This window comes from Lipotes vexillifer, unplaced genomic scaffold (assembly GCF_000442215.2).
Source record: "Lipotes vexillifer unplaced genomic scaffold, Lipotes_vexillifer_v1.1 scaffold185, whole genome shotgun sequence".
Taxonomy (NCBI): Eukaryota; Metazoa; Chordata; class Mammalia; order Artiodactyla; family Lipotidae; genus Lipotes; species Lipotes vexillifer.
In genome coordinates this window covers 1,412,503-1,435,489 of record NW_006794406.1, presented here as the reverse complement: position 1 = coordinate 1,435,489, position 22,987 = coordinate 1,412,503, and the positions used below count along the sequence as shown (strand labels likewise).

The 22,987-nt window shown below is 39.9% G+C and overlaps 1 protein-coding gene across 5 annotated transcripts in view; it reads right to left on the bottom strand.

Annotated features, from left to right (window-relative positions):
• KLHL32 (kelch like family member 32) overlaps positions 1-22,987 on the bottom strand; it is a 235,811-nt gene that overhangs the window by 74,944 nt on the left and 137,880 nt on the right. For all 5 annotated transcript variants that reach the window (XM_007467190.1, XM_007467191.1, XM_007467193.1 and 2 more), the window contains one exon: positions 8,106-8,321. In XM_007467190.1, the coding sequence (XP_007467252.1) occupies positions 8,106-8,321 (216 nt within the window). The remainder of the gene's footprint in view (positions 1-8,105; positions 8,322-22,987) is intronic.

Genomic DNA, 22,987 nt, shown 5'->3' with positions numbered 1-22,987 from the left:
CCTTAATGAGGCTGATGAGAGACTTGAATGAGATTATGTGTGCAAAAATGCTTAAAAAGAATAAAGCTCTCTAAGGAATGTAAAAATTAGCATTGCTGCTATTATTATTGATGAACTTCTATGCCTAGCCTCGAGGTTCCTACCTCATGTTTGGCATATAGTTGGGTTTTATTTTTAAATCCCTGATAACCCAGGTAGCAGCAATATTACTGCCGGCTACCAATGCATAAGTAATATTTTCCAGTCATCTTTTTCCTTCTCACAGTAGCAACAACAAAAATATCAGTCTGGAAACAACATGAATCACAATGAAAATTAGAAGCAGAGAACATAAACATGTTATATCTCATAAATCACCTTGTTGTTCTGTTGTGCTCATTTAAGAAAAAAAAAAAGGAAGGAGAAAGAACTATTAACTCATGGGAACAGCAGCACATAATACAAGTCAGGTCTCCGTATTTTCTGATAATCACTGCACCTCACAGCTACTTGACAACACAGGATCAGCTGGAGCAGAGTCCCTCTGAAATAAATAAATGTGTCATGTGTCTCACAAAGGCACACGCTCCAGACAAACAACAGCAAGTCAAGTTCCTCAGGGATGAGTCCTCCCAGAGGAATCAGCTGCATGTAGATCAGGACGAATGACTAAATATACACTCTGGCAGCTCCAAGCACCAAGCCCTGAAATAGCAGACACGCCCAGTGTCCAGCTGGGGGCGCTCCAAGGATAAAACATCCTCCAGGCACAGCACTATTTGGGATGTGAACAAACCACTATTTATTCTCTTCACTAACATTTAGTAAAAAGGAAATGGAGATATCCTCATCACATTTGTAGAAAAGACTGTAGCTACCTGGGAGGGACTTCCAGAAGTTTCAGGAAGAAAATTGAGAAGTGGTACACATTTAATTACTTTAAAGAATGGTAAGTAAAAAAATAAAACGAGATATCATGAAGAAGCCCAGAAAGTGCCTCTCCAAAAAAAAAAAAAAAAAGATAGTAATGAGACATGCATATATGAAATTAAACTGAGGAAGGGTGCAGATATGATGAAAAATTGCAGTTTGGGCAGGGGGATGAGGGAATGAGAGTTCTCAGGTCACAGTATTTTATGCCATTTCTAGTTACCAAGGTCCTAGCATTAAGAATGAGGACACCACTTAGCGGAATTTTTTGATTAAATGGTCACCCGCAGTTTGATTTCTTTGAGGCTTGAACTGTACTACAGGGATGGACAAAGGTTTGCAAAGCTGTTTAGAGGGCACATACAATGAACAAGAATTACCAATGAAAAGAGCACTGAAGAAAAGGCAAAGGGACACTGGGTGGTGTTGAAATGTCCAAACAAAAGGATTTCATTTTCCAATCCACCCGTATCATTTCAACATGGCCAAAATTAGCACAGAAATCACTACTCTATTTGGCACAGGTCAGTCTCCACTGGGAAGGAATCGGGCGCAGGGGGAAAGAATAGCAAGTGGAAAAGTTCCACATCAGACTCTGTAAGATCCATGAAAGCAGGGCCACGTGGAACCTTTCTACAACCGACTGCCCAGAGCCCATCACGCAGCAGCAGCAGCGGTGCTTGAGAGCACACGACTGGCTGGAGTAGACACTCGATGACTCTTTAAAATGAATGAAAGATTGAATTTAGCACATGGAGCAAAGAGTCAGAGTTAGCAACATGACACAGGCATGAAGGCAGGCAGAGCTGGCCATTACCCCTTCAATCTGCAGGCACTACACCAGAGAACAGGAATGGCCAAACCCTTCCTCATTTCTCTTAAAATCATGGGATTAATTTGATGCACCTCTCCGTCCACCACGCCCAAGTATTTTTGCACTTCTATTATGAATTTAGAAGCTGTGGACCAAAGTGGGAAAAACCCAAGAATTAAAAGACGTGAATTTGATTTCTAGCTTTGTTACTTCAGTTTCCCATTTGTGACACAAAGCAAAGGAGCGCAAAGCAATGCGAGATGAAGCACTCTGGAAACTGTGATGGGATATTCAAATGTGAAGTATTATGATAGTATTGTTGGACACACAGTACTGTTTGAAGTCCTTGCTTCTCCCTGGCCAGATGTGCATTTGGGACAGTTTATCATCTAAGAGATAAAAGACGAAAGCTGAGTACGTCACGAGTGTCCTCTATTTTCCAACTATAAAGGGATAGTAGCTTTTTGTTTGGGTTCACTTTCTGGGACTCCTTTTGAGGAAAATGATTAAATCAAACTCTAAGGTGGGTAGTTTGTGGAGTAGATAAAAGCCCAGGAGGGGCTTGTCAAAAAAAAAAATCACCGCATCTGAGGTTGTTGACTACTCTAAACAGTGTGTGACTTACGTCTCTAGAGATATAAAGTGAATGTGTTATTAACAGATGCTAAGGTCTGATCTTGTCTGACATCAGTGATGTGACCACTGAATTGTTTGGTCCTGTTATCCACTGAAGTCCAGGCAAAGTTAGACTCAAAATATAAGGAGGAGCCCTCAACCCAAGGTTAATAAAGGAAGAAAATCACTGACATATGTACTATCCTTATAAAATCGAAAGATAAGGACTTCCCTGGTGGCGCAGTGGTTAAGGATCTGCCTGCCAATGCAGGGGACATGGGTTCAACCCCTGGTCTCGGAAGATCCCACATGCCGCAGAGCAGTTAAGCCCACGTGCCGTAACTACTGAGCCTGCGCTCTAGAGCCCATGAGCCACAATTACTGAGCCTGTGCTCTGGAGCCCGTGAGCCTCAAGTACTGAAGCCTGCACGCCTAGAGCCCTTGCTTCGCAACAAGAGAAGCCACCACAATGAGAAGCCCATGCACAGCAACAAAGAGTAGCCCCCGCTCATCGCAACTAGAGAAAGCCCACGCACAGCAACAAAGACCCAATGCAGCCAAAAATTAATTAATTTTTAATTAATTTTTTTTAAAGTAAGATAAGTCCTCTTCACTAAAAGTAGGAAGCAGTTAATAGATTAATAATTAAAGGTAAATAAAACTTCTCCACATTCAGAAATAAAGTTAAGATAAATCTCTTTAACCTAATAATTGAACACTTTTATAAAGTTTTTTACCCCAGGATCTAGCTTCTAACACTGTGCCCAGCACATAATAGGCGCGTGAGAAATACCTATTTGTACTTCCACAAACTATCCATTTTTAAATGTCCTTCTTGTTTCTGCTTCTTCAGAGATGAAATAATAATCCAGAGAGCTGGATAATGGTTTAAAATCAGAAGGATCCCTCCCAATTGGGGTTAGACCTAGAGAGGGAAATGGAGTTAGCTCACCTGTACCCTGCCTTACATTCCATGGTTTGGGGCATTTAGTAGGTGCTCAATAAATACTGATGGATGGACAGCCACACTTTCTCCTTATGCTAGCAAATATAAGAATTTACATTATATTCAGGTTTTTCTACAAACTGTACTCTCATGGAAAGTAATCTCCTCCTCATTCTCGGAAAGGAGAACCTGAGCTACAAAAGGCGGAGAATGTACTTTCCTGAGAAAAAACAGATTAGCCAGCACTTCCTATGAAAAGAAAACAGACCTAATATGTGGGAGTGGTATGGAACTGTTTCATGATTTCACTCTAAGTTTTAGAGCAGTACCCCCTGGCTCAGTAGTCTGAAAATATACGTTGACTCTAACAAGAGAAATTTAACAGGGCCCTGTTGAAACAAAATCCTAAGTCAAAGCTAAAACCCAAAAGCAAAATACAACAGTGGAGATTTTTTTTTAATCATTTTTTTTTTTTAACATCTTTATTGGGGTATAATTGCTTTACAATGGTGTGTTAGTTTCTGCTTTATAACAAAGTGAATCAGTTATACATATACATATGTTCCCATGTCTCTTCCTTCTTGCGTCTCCCTCCCTCCCACCCTCCCTATCCCACCCCTCCAGGCGTTCACAAAGCACCAAGCCGATATCCCTGTGCAGTGGAGATTTGCCAGGTCACGGATGCCAGTGACCTCATGCCCCATGTTTCTTCCTCGGCTGATTTGCTCATTTTTTAGTCTCCTCTTTCCTTGAGCCCAATAACCAATTTAGTGTCTTTCATCTGCAACCTGAGAAATTGCTGGCCTTGAACCCTAAGACCAAACTGTTGAGCTGAATCGAACTGAACTTTTTTCAAAAAGGATTTTTTTAGGGGACTTCTCTGTCCTTATGTATCCAAAGTGTGTATATGCTATGGAGAACAGTATTGTGGTTCCTTAAAAAGCTAAAAATAGAACTACCATATGACGCAGCAATCCCACTACTGGGCATATACCCTGAGAAAACCATAATTCAAAAAGAGACATGTACCACAATGTTCACTGAAGCACTATTTTCAATAGCCAGGACATGGAAGCAACCCAAGTGGCCATCAACAGATGAATGGATAAAGAAGATGTGGCACATATATACAATGGAATATTACTTCAGCCATAAAAAGAAATGAAACTGAGTTATTTGTAATGAGGTAGATGGACCTAGAGTCTGTCATACAGAGTGAAGTAAGTCAGAAAGAGAAAAACAAATACCGTATGCTAACACATATATAAGGAATCTAAAAAAAAAAAATGGTTCTGAAGAACCTAGAGGCAGGACAGAAATAAAGACACAGACGCAGAGAACGGACTTGAGGACACGGGGCGGGGGGGAAGGGTAAGCTGGGACAAAGTGAGAGAATATGTATACGTATAGCTGATTCACTTTCTTATACAGCAGAAACAATACTGTAAAGCAATTATACACCAATAAAGATGTTTTTTAAAAAAAGTGTGTATGTGGGGCAGTCTCTACATTACCTGTGAATATAAAGTGAAGTTAACGAATAGACCAAGTAGTTTCAGGCTATGGAAGGGAGAAAAAAAATGTCTATGGGGGATGAAGAAGGCTTCTGTGAGAGAGGACACAAGATAAAGTTTTAAAAGGTCAGATGGAAAAAAAGGGGAGACAAAAAGCACGATCTTGGGGGATTTCATAGGTTTCCACATCCACAGAATGGTTATCACGGACTGCAGCACATTTAGCAGGAAAGGGACTGGATAAGGGACAGGAGGAAAAAAAAAAAAAAAAAAAAAAAAAAAAAAAGTTTGTTCCCTGAGGATAACTTGATGGTTCTTATGACACATCTTTAGAGCCAAACTGCATGAAGTCTGGTGAACAGTAAAATATTGGGCCTTTTGCCAAATAAAGGGAATATCTCAGATTACATTATCAGTAGATAGATAGTGGAAGAGCCACATGTGTAGATGTGTGTGTGTATGTTTGCTGCATTCTCACGTAAGTTACCAGTTGCACATAATCAAACAGCACTACCCCTCCATCCGCTTTTCAATTACTTGTCCTACTTTGTGCCAATTTCCATTTTTCTCCCCAACACCCCTTGTTTCACTGTTCTTCTTTAAGACATGGGATAGGGATTTGTCAAAGTCAATGAGCACTTTATTACAGTGAGACCGTTCCGTAATGAACAATTCAGCAATTTAATGAGATTCTGTAGATCTGTCTCCAGCCTGTCCATCAAGTTTCACTTCTATAAAGCATCCTGACACTAATCCTCTGGCATACTCAATCTTCACCCTGGGCTGAATATTAGATTCTTCCATGGTATATTGCATTACTAGTATAACCTCAGCAAAAATGATGAACTTAACTATACTTGAAGCAATATAACTGGACTGATTTGATTTTTATCTATTGCGTTGAGTGTGAGGGAATTACTTATTTACTAAGATAAAGCAAAAACAGTTTCTTATTGTCTGCTGAATGACTAAATTGATAATATTAATGTGTCTTTTTTAATCCTTTCTTGAGGACCAGGTATAAAAAAACATTGCCTGCAGCAGAAAGCATCTTTTGAAATTCTACATTATAAAATTAGTAACATATTTAGAGAGGCAATTATGATAACTCTTTTTTTTTTTTTTTTTTTTTTTTTTGTGGTACGCAGGCCTCTCACTGTTGTGGCCTCTGCTGTTGCGGAGCACAGGCTCCAGACGCGCAGGCTCAGCGGCCATGGCTCATGGGCCCAGCCACTCGGCGGCATGTGGGATCTTCCCGGACCAGGGCACAAACCCGTGTCCCCTGCATCGGCAGGCGGACTCTCAACCACTGCACCACCAGGGAAGCCCTATGATAACTCTTATGTGAATAGTATGGAATTTTGGGGCCACTCATACATCTGTACATTACCATGTCAATATCGGGCAGTGCCTTCAACTGTGCCACAAGAAGAGAAGCCACAAGGATGGCTGGCTCACATCTCAATTAGGTTAATTAAATATAGAATTCATTCTAAGTCTTTGTTTTTCCCTTTGGGAAGGAAAGAAAAATTTGGCAGTTCCTCAGTTTGAGCTGACCAGAGTAATTCTGATGATTTGTGTTTTCCATAGATAATTAAAATTCATACCAAAAACTCACCCTCACCAACACATTTGACCTCTGCCTGAACAACCATTGTGAGAAATACCTAAGAATCAGAAACTAATTTATGGCTTGTATTATTTCACTGATATTTTCTTCTCAAGACAGCGTGGAATACTGGAGAGATGAGGGCAGGTGTCAACAAAGCTGGTTGTGAAGGCTGGCTCTGCTCTGTAACCCTGAGGCAAGACACTGAAGCCTCGTTTTGCTTGTCTGGAGGATGGAATGATAACAACCATCCTTCAGGCCTGTTGTGATGATAAGTTAATAAGTCTGCAAAGAGCCCGGGTCCTGAAAGGCCCTCAGTACACTGCAGGCCTTATTAGCCTCACTCGTGGAAGCAACAGTGAAGAGGGAAGTTGCTGATTAAAGTAAGATAAAGAAAGAACTAAGGGAGGGTTTCCCTGGTGGCGCAGTGGTTGAGAGTCCGCCTGCCGATCCGGGAAGATCCCACATGCCGCGGAGCGGCTGGGCCCGTGAGGCCATGGCTGCTGAGCCTGCGCGTCTGGAGCCTGTGCTCCGCAACAGAAGATTCCACATACCGCGGAGCGGCTAGGCCCGTGAGGCCATGGCTGCTGAGCCTGCGCGTCTGGAGCCTGTGCTCCGCAACAGGAGAGGCCACAACAGTGAGAGGCCCACGTACCGCAAAAAAAAAAAAAAAAAAGAAAGAAAGAAATAAGGGAGAAAGGCACTGGGAAAATCAGCAATCAGTAGAATCAGATGGTGATAATTAACAGCTACCTATGACTCCATTTTGTCCAGAATTAAAGTATTCTCTGAATGTCATTTGATAAGATACAAGGTATTTATTGCCTCATCAGCTAATAGACGACTTCATATTTTCCCTTGTATTCTGTATATAAATATTTTTCAAATGATCACGAAATCTTGAAAGTATGGCACCCTAGAAGTAACAGGATGACTTAGCCACTGCTTCAGAGTAAGACAGACAGTATAAGAAGCAGGGGAAGATGGGCTCTGACTGTTTCCCAAAGACACCGTGTGGATTGCTCAAGGATAGTCACTGGGGATGAGCAGAAATGGCTTTCAATTGAATAATCAAATTGAAAACACAAAACATCCTCCTGTCCCCTAGGCAAAGGGTATCTGAAAAGAATGCTATGTCAGGTGAAAAAGCAGGGCTTCGGGAAATAGCAATGAATGCGGAAAGAACTAAGGAGGGAGATTTTTCCACTGTCAAGGGAGGAGAGCTTCCTCTCATTTAAGGCCCCAGCTGCTCTCTGCTGCAACAAAGAAATGTTTCTGAACTGGTTCCAGGAAAGCCCAGAATTTATTCTGATTCCATTGGTCTTAAATAGGCATAAATACCACTTTAACAATCCATCCTTCTCATATTCAGTTTAAGTAACTATGTTTCGCAGGGGAATAAAAACCCTTGACTCTTTCTGATGTAACCACCTTTGGTTCTGGGAAACCACGGTGAGGGTGTGAGGAATCTCACCTGCGATTCCCTGAGTTAAGCCAAGTGGGCTGAGGCCTCAAGCCTCAAGGGCTGGTGTTCTCCAGTTACTTGCCCATCAAGGAACACTGACTTCTAAGACTTCGATTCCAGTGTGGACCAAGCCAGACAAAATAGTTCTCGTCGTTCCTCAACCCTTTAACATTTAATCATTCCTTTTAATCATGACTTCACGCCCAAAGAGGACCCATGCAGAGTGCCCTTACCTGCCATATCTGCTGTTCACTCAAGGAGGTCAGGCGGTCGCTCTTCAGGACCTCCTGAAGCAGACAATAAGGGAGCGTTAGAATGTCTTCTGGGCGACTCTTCAGGAGCTCAGAGAGATGTTTCACTAAGAAATCGATCACTGCCTTCTCCAACAAAGTGAGGTTAAAGAGGTCAGCAAGTCTGTACAGATCCAAGTAATTAAAGCTATTTAATTCCTGGTGCCAAAAAAAAAAAATGGAGAAAAGATCTCTTAGAAATCAATCCAAGAAAGAGCAAGCAAGAAATTCAGACTGACTCCCTCAAGTCTGCATGACAGGAGTGGGAGAAAGGGAACTGCGCTCCACTGATTATGTAAACAACAATAACAACAACATCCGCAATTATACGGCTCTGGGCAGGGAACTGTTGTTCTAGAATTTAACCTTTTTCCTTACTTTGCCCCTCTTAAAACCAATATACTTAAAGACATCTTAAAAAAGGGACTGAAAGGGGTTTCTGGTTTTACTGGCTAAAATGTTACTTTGCAACTTTTTAGAAACATTTTACCAAAGAAAACAATTTGTCTACCATATTTTACAGCTTTCAGGTGGTAAGTTTTTTCTACTAAAGATAATATGAGGGCAGGTAGAGTGGGAGCCATGACTAGATGACAAAAACTATAGCCCTACTCTTTTTCTAAAACTTCAAATTAAGTACAAATTTGAGTTAAAAACAACCTATCCTGACTTAATGAGCTAAAACAAAGATTTTTACATGTAAAGTCTCAGGAAATGAAGACATCTCACAGATTCCTGTCCTGAATAATTCTATATTGAATCCACCTGAGATGGACGATTTATAATTGTTCTTTGCTTTTTGTTAGCCTCAAAAATTCAGGCAATCAATGACAATCTTTTCAAAGAGTTTCTATAGCAATGCTTCATTGTGGGGGGATTCTACCTGTCTCTACAAGTTCTCAAACTCAGAGCCAGAGCTCTAAAATAATGCCCCCAGAGAGCCAGGACACCTGTGAAACCTTTGCCTTGTAACTCTGCAAGAACCATAGTGGGCATGCAGGTTTGTTGATAGAAAACTTACCTATTTCAAGTAGATTGAGAGTGGGCTCTGTCCTAGTTTTCCCTCATTTTCAACTTGCAATTATTATTACAATATTTTCTAGTAACTTAAGGAATGCAGAATACCATCAGATAGCTATTTTACTCCATTGATTTATTAAGTATTTTCAACATACTTATCCCTTTTTCTAGTAATCTAACAGTATTAAGAACTCTTTCTAAAATCTGTATTTTCTATTGTATCTGTTTCCATAAAATGTTAAGGTTTAAAGGAATATGTTCTAAATCGGCACTGTCCAACATGGTAACCACTAGCCACATGTGGCTACTGGGCATTTGAAATGTGGCTAGTGTGATTTGAGATGTGAAGTGTTAAATATATACTGAAAGCAAGGAGTAAGAAAAATAGAATATAAAATGTCTCATTAATAATTTTTACACTGATTGTATGTTGAAATGGTATTATTCTGGATATAGTGGACTAAATATATTATTATCATTAATTTCACCTGTTTCTTTTTACTTTAATGCAGCTACTAGAAAATTTAAAATTAACATACATGGCTTCCATTAAGTTTCTATTGTACAATGCTGTTCTAAATAATGAAATATATAATGAAGTGTAAAAACAGATCTCAGAGAAACAGCTACATCATCACCACAGCTACCTGATTCTTTTGTTTGTTTGTTTTGTTTTGTTTTATTTTAGATTCTATTTCTTTTGGTGGGAGATCACACTTTAATTACATTCCTAACAGGAGTCAAGCTAGATGATTTCAGGAATCAGCCATAAGATTTTGGCTCTTAATAGCTCTACTGGCCAACACAATTGAAAAGGAATAAATACTTATCTATAAAATGAAGTTTACCACAGTTGACCACTAAAATCCATTACAACTCAAATTTCTAAGGGTCCACTCATAGCCATTCAATTAAAATATCTGGGCTTCCCATCCAGCAGATTTTATCAAAGGAATACTACATATTTTGCCTCCAGCATCAGGTTTTTCAAGTAATGGTTAAACTTATTCTTCAAATCTTACTTTTTCCTATTGGTAAATTCTACTACAGAAGGAAAGAAGATGTAACCCTTGCACATGGAGCTTCCACAACGAACTTTAGGACCATCTCCTCGGGATTAATAAGTTATTTCTGGTCAATACATCTATGAAGCCAGTTTAACTGCTCCAGGACCCTGGATACGATTTCAGTGTCCCAGGAAGTCACTCTGCAGTCCCCCAGACGCGTGATGGGGGTCGGGGAGCGGTGTCAGTGCCTTTCAGGTACCCTGGGCGCATGCGCAAGCCCTGGTTCAAGGTCCTAGGGCAGCGCCCAGCCGCATCACACAGAAAGATGAGCATGCAGAGGCGGAAACAAGCAAGCTCTGTAAAGTAAAGGGTGGACGGGAACAGCTGAGGAACAGTGGGTTTTTTTCCCACTCGTTCTGCCAAAAAGACGTATACGGCTGTGAGTTCGGGGCTGGATTATGTAGCAGCAATCAAACATTCTTTATTAAGCATCTTTATATCTTTGTATAGAGACACTGGGTTTCTTCTGATTAGAAGCCTGCAACTTAAATACAGGCCAATTCAAAACTGCGGACAACTGGAGAATTAATTTAATTTAATACAGAATTTTTAAAAGTGTGCTTCTTTTCTGCTGTGTTTCTTTTGAATGTAATTATTTAATGCCTGCTTCCACAGTCCTGAAGTGTTTTTGTTTCCTAAGGGTATAATTTTATATAACTCCCAAATCCAATCTAACACAGCATTTGATATTAGTGGAGAACTAAGGCTAAATGCACAAGTGTCAATGGCTAAGTGAAGAGCAAAGGGGAACTGAACTGACACATACCCGTGTACAAGAAAAACAGCAGTTAAAAGTCTGCTCCTGGACTTCCTTAGTGGTGCAGTGGTAAAGAATCCGCCTGCCAAAGCACGGGACACAGGTTTGAGCCCTGATCTGGGAAGATCCCACATGACCCGGAGCAATTAAGCCCGTGCGCCACAACTACTGAGCTTCCGCTCTAGAGCCCGCGAGCCACAACTACGGAAGCCCATGCGCCTAGAGCTCATGCTCCGCAACAAGAGAAACCACCACAATGAGAAGCCCGCGCACCACAACAAAGAGTAGACCCCACTCGCTGCACCTAGAGAAAGCTCGTACGCAGCAATGAGGACCCAACACAGCCAAAAATAAATAAATAATTTTTTTAAAAGTCTGCTCCCTATCTTTACCTTTTCATTTCTCCTCTCTTCTGCTTAAAAACATAATTTCCCCAAATCTCCTGTGCTTTTTATGTATGTCAAAGGTTTCCGTTCCCCTTGCCATGCATACTTAGCACCTCGGTAGTTACACTGTGTAAACTGGGGAGTTGAGAGAAAAAAGAAAACCTTCACTGAGGTCTTGATACCACAATATACGTTCCTCCTACTGGAGCCAATGTGTTTATGTGAGTCTTAAGCAAAATCATCACTTCTTGTTCTTTTGGCTAAGACCATATGCAAGCAAAATAATCACCAATAATGCTGCTTTTAAGGATTCCCATTAATGTGATTAAGGAGGTGGGAAGCAATGGTTAAACTGCATTAAATGCTCACCTGTAATACTCTGCATGGAAAAAAAATCATCACTGTTATGAAAGTAGTGCCATTATGTTTCTGGTTATAAAAAGTAATCAATTTGTCCATTTCATAAAATTCAGGAAGTACAAAGTATGGAAAAGAAAACAAAAATGATTCATATTTCCCCATGCAGAGATAATCACTACTAATGTTTTTGTATGTATTTCTAGACTTTTTCGAAAGAAGTCTTTTATATATCAAAGAAAGAGAAAGAACAATTGTATTCAGGAACAGAACAAACTGTCAACAGCCATAGGCACTTGGAGGCAACCCAGGTTGGTGGAAAAGAGCAAAGGCCATAGAAGCATGTAGACCTGGCTCAAATCCAGTGCAAATTCTTATCATTGGCTATGACCCTGGGTCAGTCACTGATCCTCTGTTATTCCCCACTTACGAAATGGAGAGTTCACCCAGTTCATAGGGTCATTGTGGAGATAATGAATCAAGAGCACTTACCGCACGGCTTGGCACATGGAAAGCAGACAGTAGATTTGGCAGGCAAGGAACAATAAAGTACATTTGAGCATTGTTGTTTGGCATCCATAATCCCTGATTCATCACTGATGCAAGGAGGCCAAAATAGAGAATGTGGTCCCTTTAGATATCAAAGTCTTAAGTAAGCTGCACCATTAAATCAGGGAAAAGGAGGATAGCGAGAGTAAAAACCATGCAATTGAGTTGTAAACCGATTACATGTTAATGCCTCTCACATCTATTTTATTAGCCCAAATCTCTCTCCTAAGCTCTGAATTCATTTTCCCAACTGCAGATAAGAGGACATCTTCTCTTGGATATTCCACAGCTATACTGAACTCAACATGCCCACATTGAACTTATTTTTTGCAAACTTGCATCTTCTCCTTGTTCTAGTTATGAGATTGTCTCCCTTCTCTTACATTCTGTGACGCAGAAATCCAAGTGCCCAGGTAGAGGCAGTGGTTTTGAACTGAAGTTACAGCTCAGCAACAAGAAACTCGCTTGAGTGAAAGGAAAATCTTTTTCTTTTACTTTTCTAAAAAGGTTTCATTTCTGTCACACTGCTTCTCACTCGAAATTTCGTTTCTATTCAGAATTATGGTGCATACATTGTTGTTCTTTGGGGAATCTTTTTAAATAGTATTTATTTTCCTCTGGTTTAGGGCTATTTGGCTTTTCTCTTCCCTTCTATTTGTTTCTTATAGTGTGAACGACAAGTTAAATAACAGAAGAACCATAAAATGTGTCCCCAGTACTATACCAGCTATGGAATAAACACCAGTTTTCCAAGTGCAATAATTCTTAAACCTTATATATTCCCCAAATTCAGTCTTTTGGTGTGGCCTATTTCTCTAATTAATTAAAATGGTTATTCCCCAGATTAACTATTGAATATGGTAGGGAAAAGAAAGCACAAGAAAGGGAAATGCTATCTTATTTTGGTTTACATTCAGATGTAATTACTTTTGTGAGGCAAATTATTGGGTGGTGAGGACATGAGTGGGAGGAAGTAGGGCAGTTTGGGGGCGTGGGTAAACCCTGTGGCCCTTTTACCAAACCAGGGGAGGCAAAAAAGTCCACCTTTGTGATGTATGGCTCCTGGTGGGGTTCTCATCTGTAGCTGAGTGACTGGCCACTGTATTAGCAACTGTCTTTCAATATCCCAATTAAGCAAGTACTAATAATTAGTGATGAAATTCCATACAAGACTCTCTTTATATTATAAAGAAAGATTAGAGAAGATTTAAGCCTATCCCTGAACCAATGTCACCCAGACTCACTTACATTCTAATACACTTTCTTGAATGGGAGAAAATGGTGCAGCCTTATAGCTGAGGTCTGCATGTTCACTGCACATAACCCACAGCCTAGCTCATGTATGCCACAGCCTAGAGACGTGTTGATGTGTGCCAACAGTGATACAAGCTGAGAATCAATAATGCATATTTCTAATACATAGTCTATCTTAGTTTCAGTCACACCCATGTTGTGTCCCAGCCTGTCAGTAACCTGTTGACCATCCAGCACTGCAGTTTAATCATAGCCCTGGCAGGGGCATTATGTGGAACACAGAAAATATCTATCATCTTGTGACTGCATCTACTGTGGACTATCCCCAAAATCTGCCCCACAAATACTCTTCCTCAAATCTAAGAGTCCTTGTTAAACTGACAAGATTAGGAAATCTGACGAAGACGCTTTAATACTAAGGATACCCATGCAAAACATGGCCTTAATAACACCTATTTCTCTTGTTGGCTCATGTAATTCTGAGAACATTACTAACTTACAAAACAAAAATAAGCATCAGCAACCTGTACTCTAAGAATGGAAAACTATGACCTATGCTCAAGATAATAAGAAACCTCTCTCAAGGTCAAAATAAAAGTAAATGCCATTGTGATTTCCTGAATTCCCTCCTCCCCACTTCTAAGATAACCAAATTGAACAGGATTCCACATTTTTCTAGGTAATAACACTCAAAAGATGTGACTATTTTGACAATACTGTGTTTCACTGTTATAATTATAACCCTTCTTTTCCAATTATTGATGCTCTTCACTTATACCCCCTTCAAAATGTCACCTCCATTACCACATGTCAATACTTTACTACAGATAAAGATGGTCAGGAAAGATAGTGATTTCTATGCCTCTCATGTAATAGCATGCATGAAACTTGAAGTTCTATTATAAAATGTTGATATTACATCACATTCTGAGGAGTCCTCTAAATGAGAAGTCACCCTTGTTACAGAAGTCAAGAAGTCTTTTTTTAAAAACTATTCCCGGGACTTCCCTGGTGGCGCAGTGGTTAAGAATCCGCCTGCCAACGCAGGGGACACTGCTTCGAGCCCTGGTCCAGGAAGATCCCACATGCCGCGGAGCAACTAAGCCCGTGTGCCACAACTACTGAGCCTGCGTTCTAGAGCCCATGAACCACAACTACTGAGCCCACGTGCCACAACTACTGAATCCCACACACCTAGAGCCTGTGCTCCGTAACAAAAGAAGCCACCGCAATGAGAAGCCCATGCACTGCAACAAAGAGTAGCCCCCGCTCACTGCAACTTGAGAAAGCCCACACGCAGCAATGAAGACTCAATGCCGTCAAAAATAATTAATTAATTAATTAATTAATTAAAAAAGATATTCCCAAATAGATTCAAAATAGCCTGATACAGGGAGTCTGCATATAATCAAATCAGTATGATTTGATTTTTAGCAATGTTAACCAAAAGTTAAATAAAACTATTGTACTGGCTGCTTATAGAGACCAAGTACCAAGTTAGACATAATAAATCTGAAGCCCTTTAACAGTAAGTCCTAATGTTTCCCACTTCAAGTCTCCTGTCACATACCAACGAACTTGTCACTAGGCTATTCGTGCATGTTATCTTCCAATAAGTAAAAACATTCCTAGTAAACTAGTAAGGTTTTACATCTTATGTTTTTTGTATCCTGTACAATGCCAATCACAATGCTTTATCACAGATTATAATTTAAAAAGTATTTGTTGGGGCTTCCCTGGTGGCGCAGTGGTTGAGAGTCCGCCTGCCGATTCAGGGGACGCGGGTTCGTGCCCCGGTCCGGGAGGATCCCATGTGCCGCAGAGCAGCTAGGCCCGTGAGCCATGGCCGCTGAGCCTGCGCGTCCGGGGCCTGTGCTCCGCAGCGGGAGAGGCCACAACAGTGAGAGGCCCGCGAACCGCAAAAAAAAAAAAAAAAAAAAAAAAAAAAAAGTATTTGTTGGACTATGAATTTTAAAAAGCAACATGTTTTTTAAAAGTTGTTTTTTGTTTTTTGTTTTTGTAAAAAGCAGCCCCACGACTTCAAATGGAAAGAGGAAATGACAGTTTGGGTATAGGTCTGATTTTACAATTGGGCAAAATGAACAGATTGCTCACAATTAAGTGAGAAAGGTGCTCTCAAATATTTGATCTGAACTTAGAAAATTCTCTCTTGATGCTAACTACCCATCAGGGCTTTTATATAATTGGTTAACATGGGGGAACACCCACTTGTGGTGCCAGATGCATCAGGCCTGGCTTCCACAGTGAATCTCGGGTCTCCTGTCTTTTTACATGTTTTTTTCTTTCCTTCTTAGAATGTCAAAAAGGAACCTTACTTCTCTTTGTATTTAGTGATAACCAGAAATATATAAATGTCTATGCTGTTTGCCAAAAGTATATCAAGCATTATCAGTGTTAGGGAGGAAGACGACGACCGGAATTAGATTCCTCTTCCGAAGCAAAACAGACCACTCCAGCGGGAAGGATTGTTCCTTCTTCTGACTTCTCATTTAAGGAGCTACTTGTATACTTGAATATTTACTTAACCCTTTGCCACTGGTTACGTACTTTTTCCCCTAGTTGTGTATAAAGGTACAGACTGTATCTGTACTTCTTTAGATCTTCCTCTCAGTCTTCACAAAGAGCACTTTATAAATTTTGATGGATGGATAGTGGGTAGATAAGAAAGAATATCAGACCTTTAAAAAGTCCACTTTTATTGCCTTTACTTCTTAGTTTACAGGAAAGCATTGATTCTCCTGCTCCTCTAAAATTATTCAAATATTTTAAATATTTGAATAGTAAATATTAAATAAATTGATTAAATATTTTAATCTTTAAATATTAAAAACGCCTAGAATGTTAGCCACTCTGGAAATAAATATGGCAGCCCAGAAAGAGAGAGAGAGAAAAGAAATAGCTATTGCCTAAACTCTTCACAACTGTATGCTGTTTGGGGGCTACCATTCAATAGCAGGTATATTGTCATTTTATTCTTTATGACTCAGAAAGATTATAAGTTCAACTTGTTGTGCATGTTTATTTGAGTTTATAATTTTATATTTTCCCTGTCACTTTCACTAGGTTGCAAGTGTGGAGACAAGGAACTGGCTGCGTGCTTAGTCTGGAGTTGTAGAAAAAGCACATGTTTTTTTGTTTGTTTTAAAGAGTTGTTAAAATAATTTCATTAGTGTATCAGTCAAGGTTCTCCAGAAAAATAGGAGATACACAGAGAGACAGATTTTAAGGAACTGGCTCACAAGATTGTGTGGGCTGGCAAATGTGTACAGCAGGTCAGCTGGCTGGTAACTCAGGCAGGAGTTGAAGGTACAGTCTTGAGTAACAAATTTGTAGATCAGGCTCACTGGCTGGAAATTCAGGCAGCATTTCAGTGTTACAGTCTTGAGGCACAATTCCTTCTTCTTCAGGAAGTCTCAGTTTTTATTCCTAAGGACTTCAACAGATTGGATGAGGCCCGCTCATCAAAAGTGGTCTCCTTCATTCAAAGTCAACAGATTTTAGGAAAGCACATGATTTGAAGCTGACACATATGGATAGCCTCAGCAAGTGATTAACATCTCATTAGAAAAATCGGAAAGGTGATCTGTGATAAGGATTTCCAAAAACATATGTAAAGTACCTTCCACATAGTAGATGCTCAACATACAGTAGCTGTCTCATTACTATTATTCCCTTTTAAAAATACTACCAACAGTGCTTAAGCTATAGCTTTGCATATTCCACAGATTTTACTCACTGATAGGGTAAAGAGAAGAAAACACTGAATGTCGAATATGGACTTTGTTTTTCTACAAATAACAGCAAAAATCAGAGTTGTTGTGTAACATCATTCATTTCTTTTGTACTTAAAAGACACTTCACCAGAGATAAAAAAGGAGAATAGATTGAGACATTATACCGGACCATCACCAAGTATGTATTACTATAATGTACTCTGGTTCCCATGTTCTATATTACACACAGCAGAAGAGACACACAGAGAAATCTAAGGATAGAGGAGCTGCATTTCTTTATGACCTTATTTGAAAGATAAACTCCTTGGAGAAATACAATTTTTTCAGATTATCAAGACCCTGCTGTGCAAATCTACATTCTGGGAGCACACTATGGAGATCAAAAAATATTTACTTTATTCTGTTGGGTATAAAAGCTCTTAATGAATGCATAATTAAGGCAAAAAAGAGTGTATACAGCTTTAGAAATTCCACTTCTGAGCCAAGCCATTAATATCCAAGGCACCATACCCAGTTGTGATTCCACCTGTTTCCTAGTTGGATTACAACCTAGTTATAAATCAAGGTATTACATGACTACATGACCTGGTGCTGCAGAAAAGGACTGCACTCCAGGACTAGAGAAAGCAACATAAAGGGCTTTGTTGTGGATGTGTGGTGAAGGGCTGGCCCTTTGGAACATGTTGAAACAAACAAATAAACAAAACCCAAAACCTTGGGATGAATCATGTAGGAAAAAAGTCATCATGCATATCATGTACATAAAGGGACCCATAAGTTTTCTCCATAATATCTTATATTAGACTTGATGGGATAAAATCTAACAGTTATGGAAGAAAAAGTGAGCAAATCATTGACAATGCAGGCCAGATTATTTGTGATATGATAAAATAATGTAAAACCAGGTATTTTTATTTGTGTAAATATAGAGATATAGTTATATTTGTATACAAACAAACATATCTGGACAGCTGAATGCAACTATATATTCATGTATTGATACAAATATGCATATGATACAGTGTGATGAAACTAAAACAAAACATTAGCAGCAATTCAAAAATACAAGAAAAAAACCCAGCATGCTCTAATTCTTGGAGTCTTTGAAGACCTGTTTAAATATATTTGTGCTGTATAACAGAGGAATTCTACAATTAGGTTACTAGTACATTTTCATAATCAACTGTATGCATAATATCCAAGGCTCATGAATAATTTTATATTGTTCCTTGGGAAAGTCTCTAGTAAGCTGGAAATCCAGTATGAAGGAAGCACAGAGACACAGCCATCATCAACAACTAATAATTCTGGCCCCAGTCACGATGTGCTGCAAAATGCTATTGCAAAGTTTACTAGAGCTGTCTCAGCACATCAGGTGATTACCACTGAATTATGGACTATAAAGAGGAAATTAATGTATACTCTTCTTTCTTTAATCAAAAATAGTCTATCTGAGCAACTGGAGCTTTAAAACGAAAATTTCAGTAATCACAAACCTTTTTTGAACGATGAGAGGCAAAATCAGGTTAAAATTTTTTTAAAGAATAGTAGAGCCTGGAAGTAATTCTGGTATATTTCCTTACTTAGTGCTGCTACCCAAAGTCAGCTGTTGAAAATTAGTCCAATTCTGCGGAATTTCAATATATAATATCAATATTTTACATATTTATATATTTTATATATAATGTAAATTTTTCATATATTTATAACTGGGACCAGTTCAAATTTTTTTTTTAATTTTATTTATTTATTTATTTATGGCTGTGTTGGGTCTTCGTTTCTGTGCGAGGGCTTTCTCTAGTTGCGGCAAGTGGGGGCTACCCTTCATCGTGGTGCGCGGGCCTCTCACTATCGCGGCCTCTCTTGTTGCGGAGCACAGGCTCCAGAGGCACAGGCTCAGTAATTGTGGCTCACGGGCCTAGTTGCTCCGTGGCATGTGGGATCTTCCCAGACCGGGGCACGAACCCATGTCCCTTGCATTGACAGGCAGATTCTCAACCACTGCGCCACCAGGGAAGCCCATGACCAGTTCAAATTTATCTAGATATTATGACACTTCCAAAATCTGAGTATCAGTGACTTAACAGGCTGGTAACTGATGTGAATTGAGGTGGCAAGAGCATCTGAAGCAGTGGTTCTCAAACTGTGGTCCCCAGACCAGTTACATTAGCATTACCTGGGAACTTGTTAGGATGCAGATTCTCAGGCTCCTCCTCAGACCTCTTGAATCAGAAACTCTATGGGTAGGGCCCAGCAGTCTGCTTTAACCAGCTATTCAGGTGATTCCACACATGGTCAAGTTTAAGAACCACTGATACAGAGTACACATTTGAGTGAAGAAAGAAATGACTCTAACCTGCATACATATATTCTTACAGCAGAACAAGATGCATGACCCCAGTCCCTCATCCCAGACTCAGTGGGCAAACATTATACTCAGTGTATGGGGCTGAGGCCACAGTACCTGAAGCTGAACTAACGACACAGATAAGCAGTCATTTCCCAGGGCCTGAGCACGTGTCCCTCGAAAGGCAGCAAGGAAAAGGTCGGCAGCCTGCTCTAAAGGATATTTGTGGAGGGAGAGTGAGAAAGGGGGTGGGGGAGATGTCTAGGAAGGAGACACCTGGAGAGAGGGAGGCATATGGACAGCAGTCTCCTTGTAAGGACTAACTTAGATCTTTCTTCTGTTAAACAAATGCACTGCCTGTATTTCCCCTAGTCGGGGAACTTAGGATACCATGCAACTGTATTACAGAAAATTCCTATCACAGGGAACTCTCTTGGCACATGTAGAAGGAACGCAAACAAACATGCGTTTCTAAGCAACTACTATGCACTAGAGCTAGAAATAAAAGATTTTTCCAATTTCTCCTTGAATTCTGTATATGAGGATGCAGCAATATGTTTTATTTACAGGAAGGGCAGGGGAAACAATAAAACAAAACTTCCTATTTAAAAGCAGCAACGCCATTGTATATATGTGCCACATCTTCTTTATCCATTCATCTGTTGATGGGCACTTAGGTTGCTGCTTATATACAATGGAATATTACTCAGCCATAAAAAGAAACGAAATTGAGTTATTTGTAGTGAGGTGGATGGACCTAGAGTCTGTCATACAGAATGAAGTTAGTCAGAAAGAGAAAAACAAATACCATATGCTAACACATATATATGGAATCTAAAAAACAAACAAAAATGGTCATGAAAAACCTAGGGGCAAGACGGGACTAAAGACACAGACCTACTAGAGAATGGACTTGAGGACACGGGGAGGGGGAAGGGTAAGCTGGGACAAAATGAGAGAGTGGCATGGACATAGATACACTACCAAATGTAAAACAGATAGCTAGTGGAAGCAGCCACATAGCACAGGGAGATCAGCTTGGTGATCTGTGACCACCTAGAGGGGTGGGACAGGGAGGGTGGAAAGGAGGGAGATGCAAGAGGGAAGAGATATGAGGATATATGTGTATGTATAACTGATTCACTTTGTTATAAAGCAGAAACTAACACACCATTGTAAAGCAATTATACTCCAATAAAAAATAAATAAATAAAAAAGTAGCAACACCAAGTATTATGTTGCTTTTAAAAGCATCAATTTTTGCTATTTATTAAAGTATAATTTCAGTGTGATGTTTTCACTTATCAGAGACAGGGAGAAAGTGATGGTTCATATAATTATTTGTGACGACTTTTTTTTCCTAAAACAACACAGGCACTTCTACAAAAGCTAAGAGAAGTGGCACAGAAGAAAAATACCTTTTACAGAATGGTTATTATTTCCAAAATATTCAGGAACAGCCTGGTCCAATATGCTGTTGATTGGAAGTAGGTGGTAAAGTTTGTGACATTTCCAGGAATGAAGAAAGACAGGAGTGACGGAAGTGGGTAGGAAGGTTAACTGTGGAATTAATAGAGAAATTCACAAGTGAAGCATGCAATTCTACTGGCTCTGGTTTTCAGGGTACCTACTGTGCGTAGGATACTATGCTATAGGATACTTTGCATGCACTATCTCACGAACACTCCAACACTCCTAAGATATACATTGTATATCATATCTGTGTATCATATCTGTATCACATCTGTATTTGTGGGCAAAGAGGTTATGTAACTTGCCCAAGGTCACACAACTCTGGGACATGAACTTACATCACAGGGAGATAGATAAGTAAATCAATACAAATAATATGGTGTGATCGGCACTCTGGAAGAATGCCTGTAATTAATGAAGAGGAGGGAAGCCCAACTCCAACTAGGTGGATTTATCAGGCAGCTCTGGAAGAGGAGCTATAACACATGAGCAAACTACTTGCAGGTTAAAGAGGAACTCATAGGGTGACATAACGAGGGAAGAATAATCCATGGAGAAGGCGGCTTCATACAAAGAGGTTTGGGCACGGGGACATGCATGAAGTTCACAATGATTGTGGTATAGCATGTGGGTAGTAACTTGTGTTTTTTTTTTTTTAGAAAAAAAGAAGGCTAAAGTGATAGGAAGTTTCATAATAAAAATGGAACCTGTAAACCACTTCAAGAGGAATGAACCTTGTTTTGAAGGAGGCACTGGGGTGAGGCAGGAGTGAAGGCAGGTAGGTCCATTGGTTAGCAGGAAGTTTCTTTAGTCCAGGAAATAAGTATTGAGGATTTGAATTAAGATGGTGGAAATAGAAATAGAGAGAATGAGAGAGATTTTAAAAGTTAAGGGAGTTCACCCAAGCCCTCCCTGCACACAGATGTTTGTAACAGCTTAATCGTAATTGCCTAAACTTGAAGTGACCAAGACGTCCTTCAGTAAGTGACGGGGCAAGTAAACTGTGGTCCATCCAGACAATGGAATACTACACAGCACTAAAAAGAAATGAGCTATCAAGCCATGAAAAGACATAGAGGAGATTTAAATGCATATTACTAAGCAAAAGAAGCCAATCTGGAAATGCTACATACTGTATGAATCCAACTACATGACGTTCTGGAAAAGGTGAAACTGTGGAGATAGAAAAAGATCAGTGGTTACCAGGGGTTGTGGGGAGGGGAGGGAGGGATGAACAGGCAGAGCACAGAGGATTTTTAGGGCAGTAAGACTATTCTGTATGATACTGTAATGGTAGATGCATGTCATTACACCTTTGTCCAAACTACAGAATGTAAAACACCAAGAGTGATCCTTAATGCAAACTGTGGACTCTGGGTGGTAGTGATGTGATAGTAGGTCCACCAATTGTAACAAATGTACCTACTCTGGTGGAGGATGTTGATAATGGGGGAGGCTATTCATATATGGGGGCAGGGGGTACATGGGAAATCTCTGTAGCTACCTCTCAAATTTGTTGTGAATCCAAAAATTACTCTTTAAAAACAGTGTCTTAAAAAAAAAAGTCAGGGAGGTAGAATTGAAACGTTTTGGTGATAGCCTACGTGTAGCACAAGGAGATGGAATATTTTAGGATGACTCCTGGGTTTCTGGCTTGGGTTAACACTCAGAAAGGTCATATGCCTGTGGGATACCCAAGAGGAAATGCTGACTAGGCAGTTGGCTTAGAGATGATAAAACATGCTATCCTTGGGTACAGTAAGAATAGGGCACATGAAGGAGACAAGAACTTAAAAGGACAAGGTTAGAAACCTAGTTTGTAACAAGGAGACAGGGATCCAGCTTGTGTTTTAGGGAAAG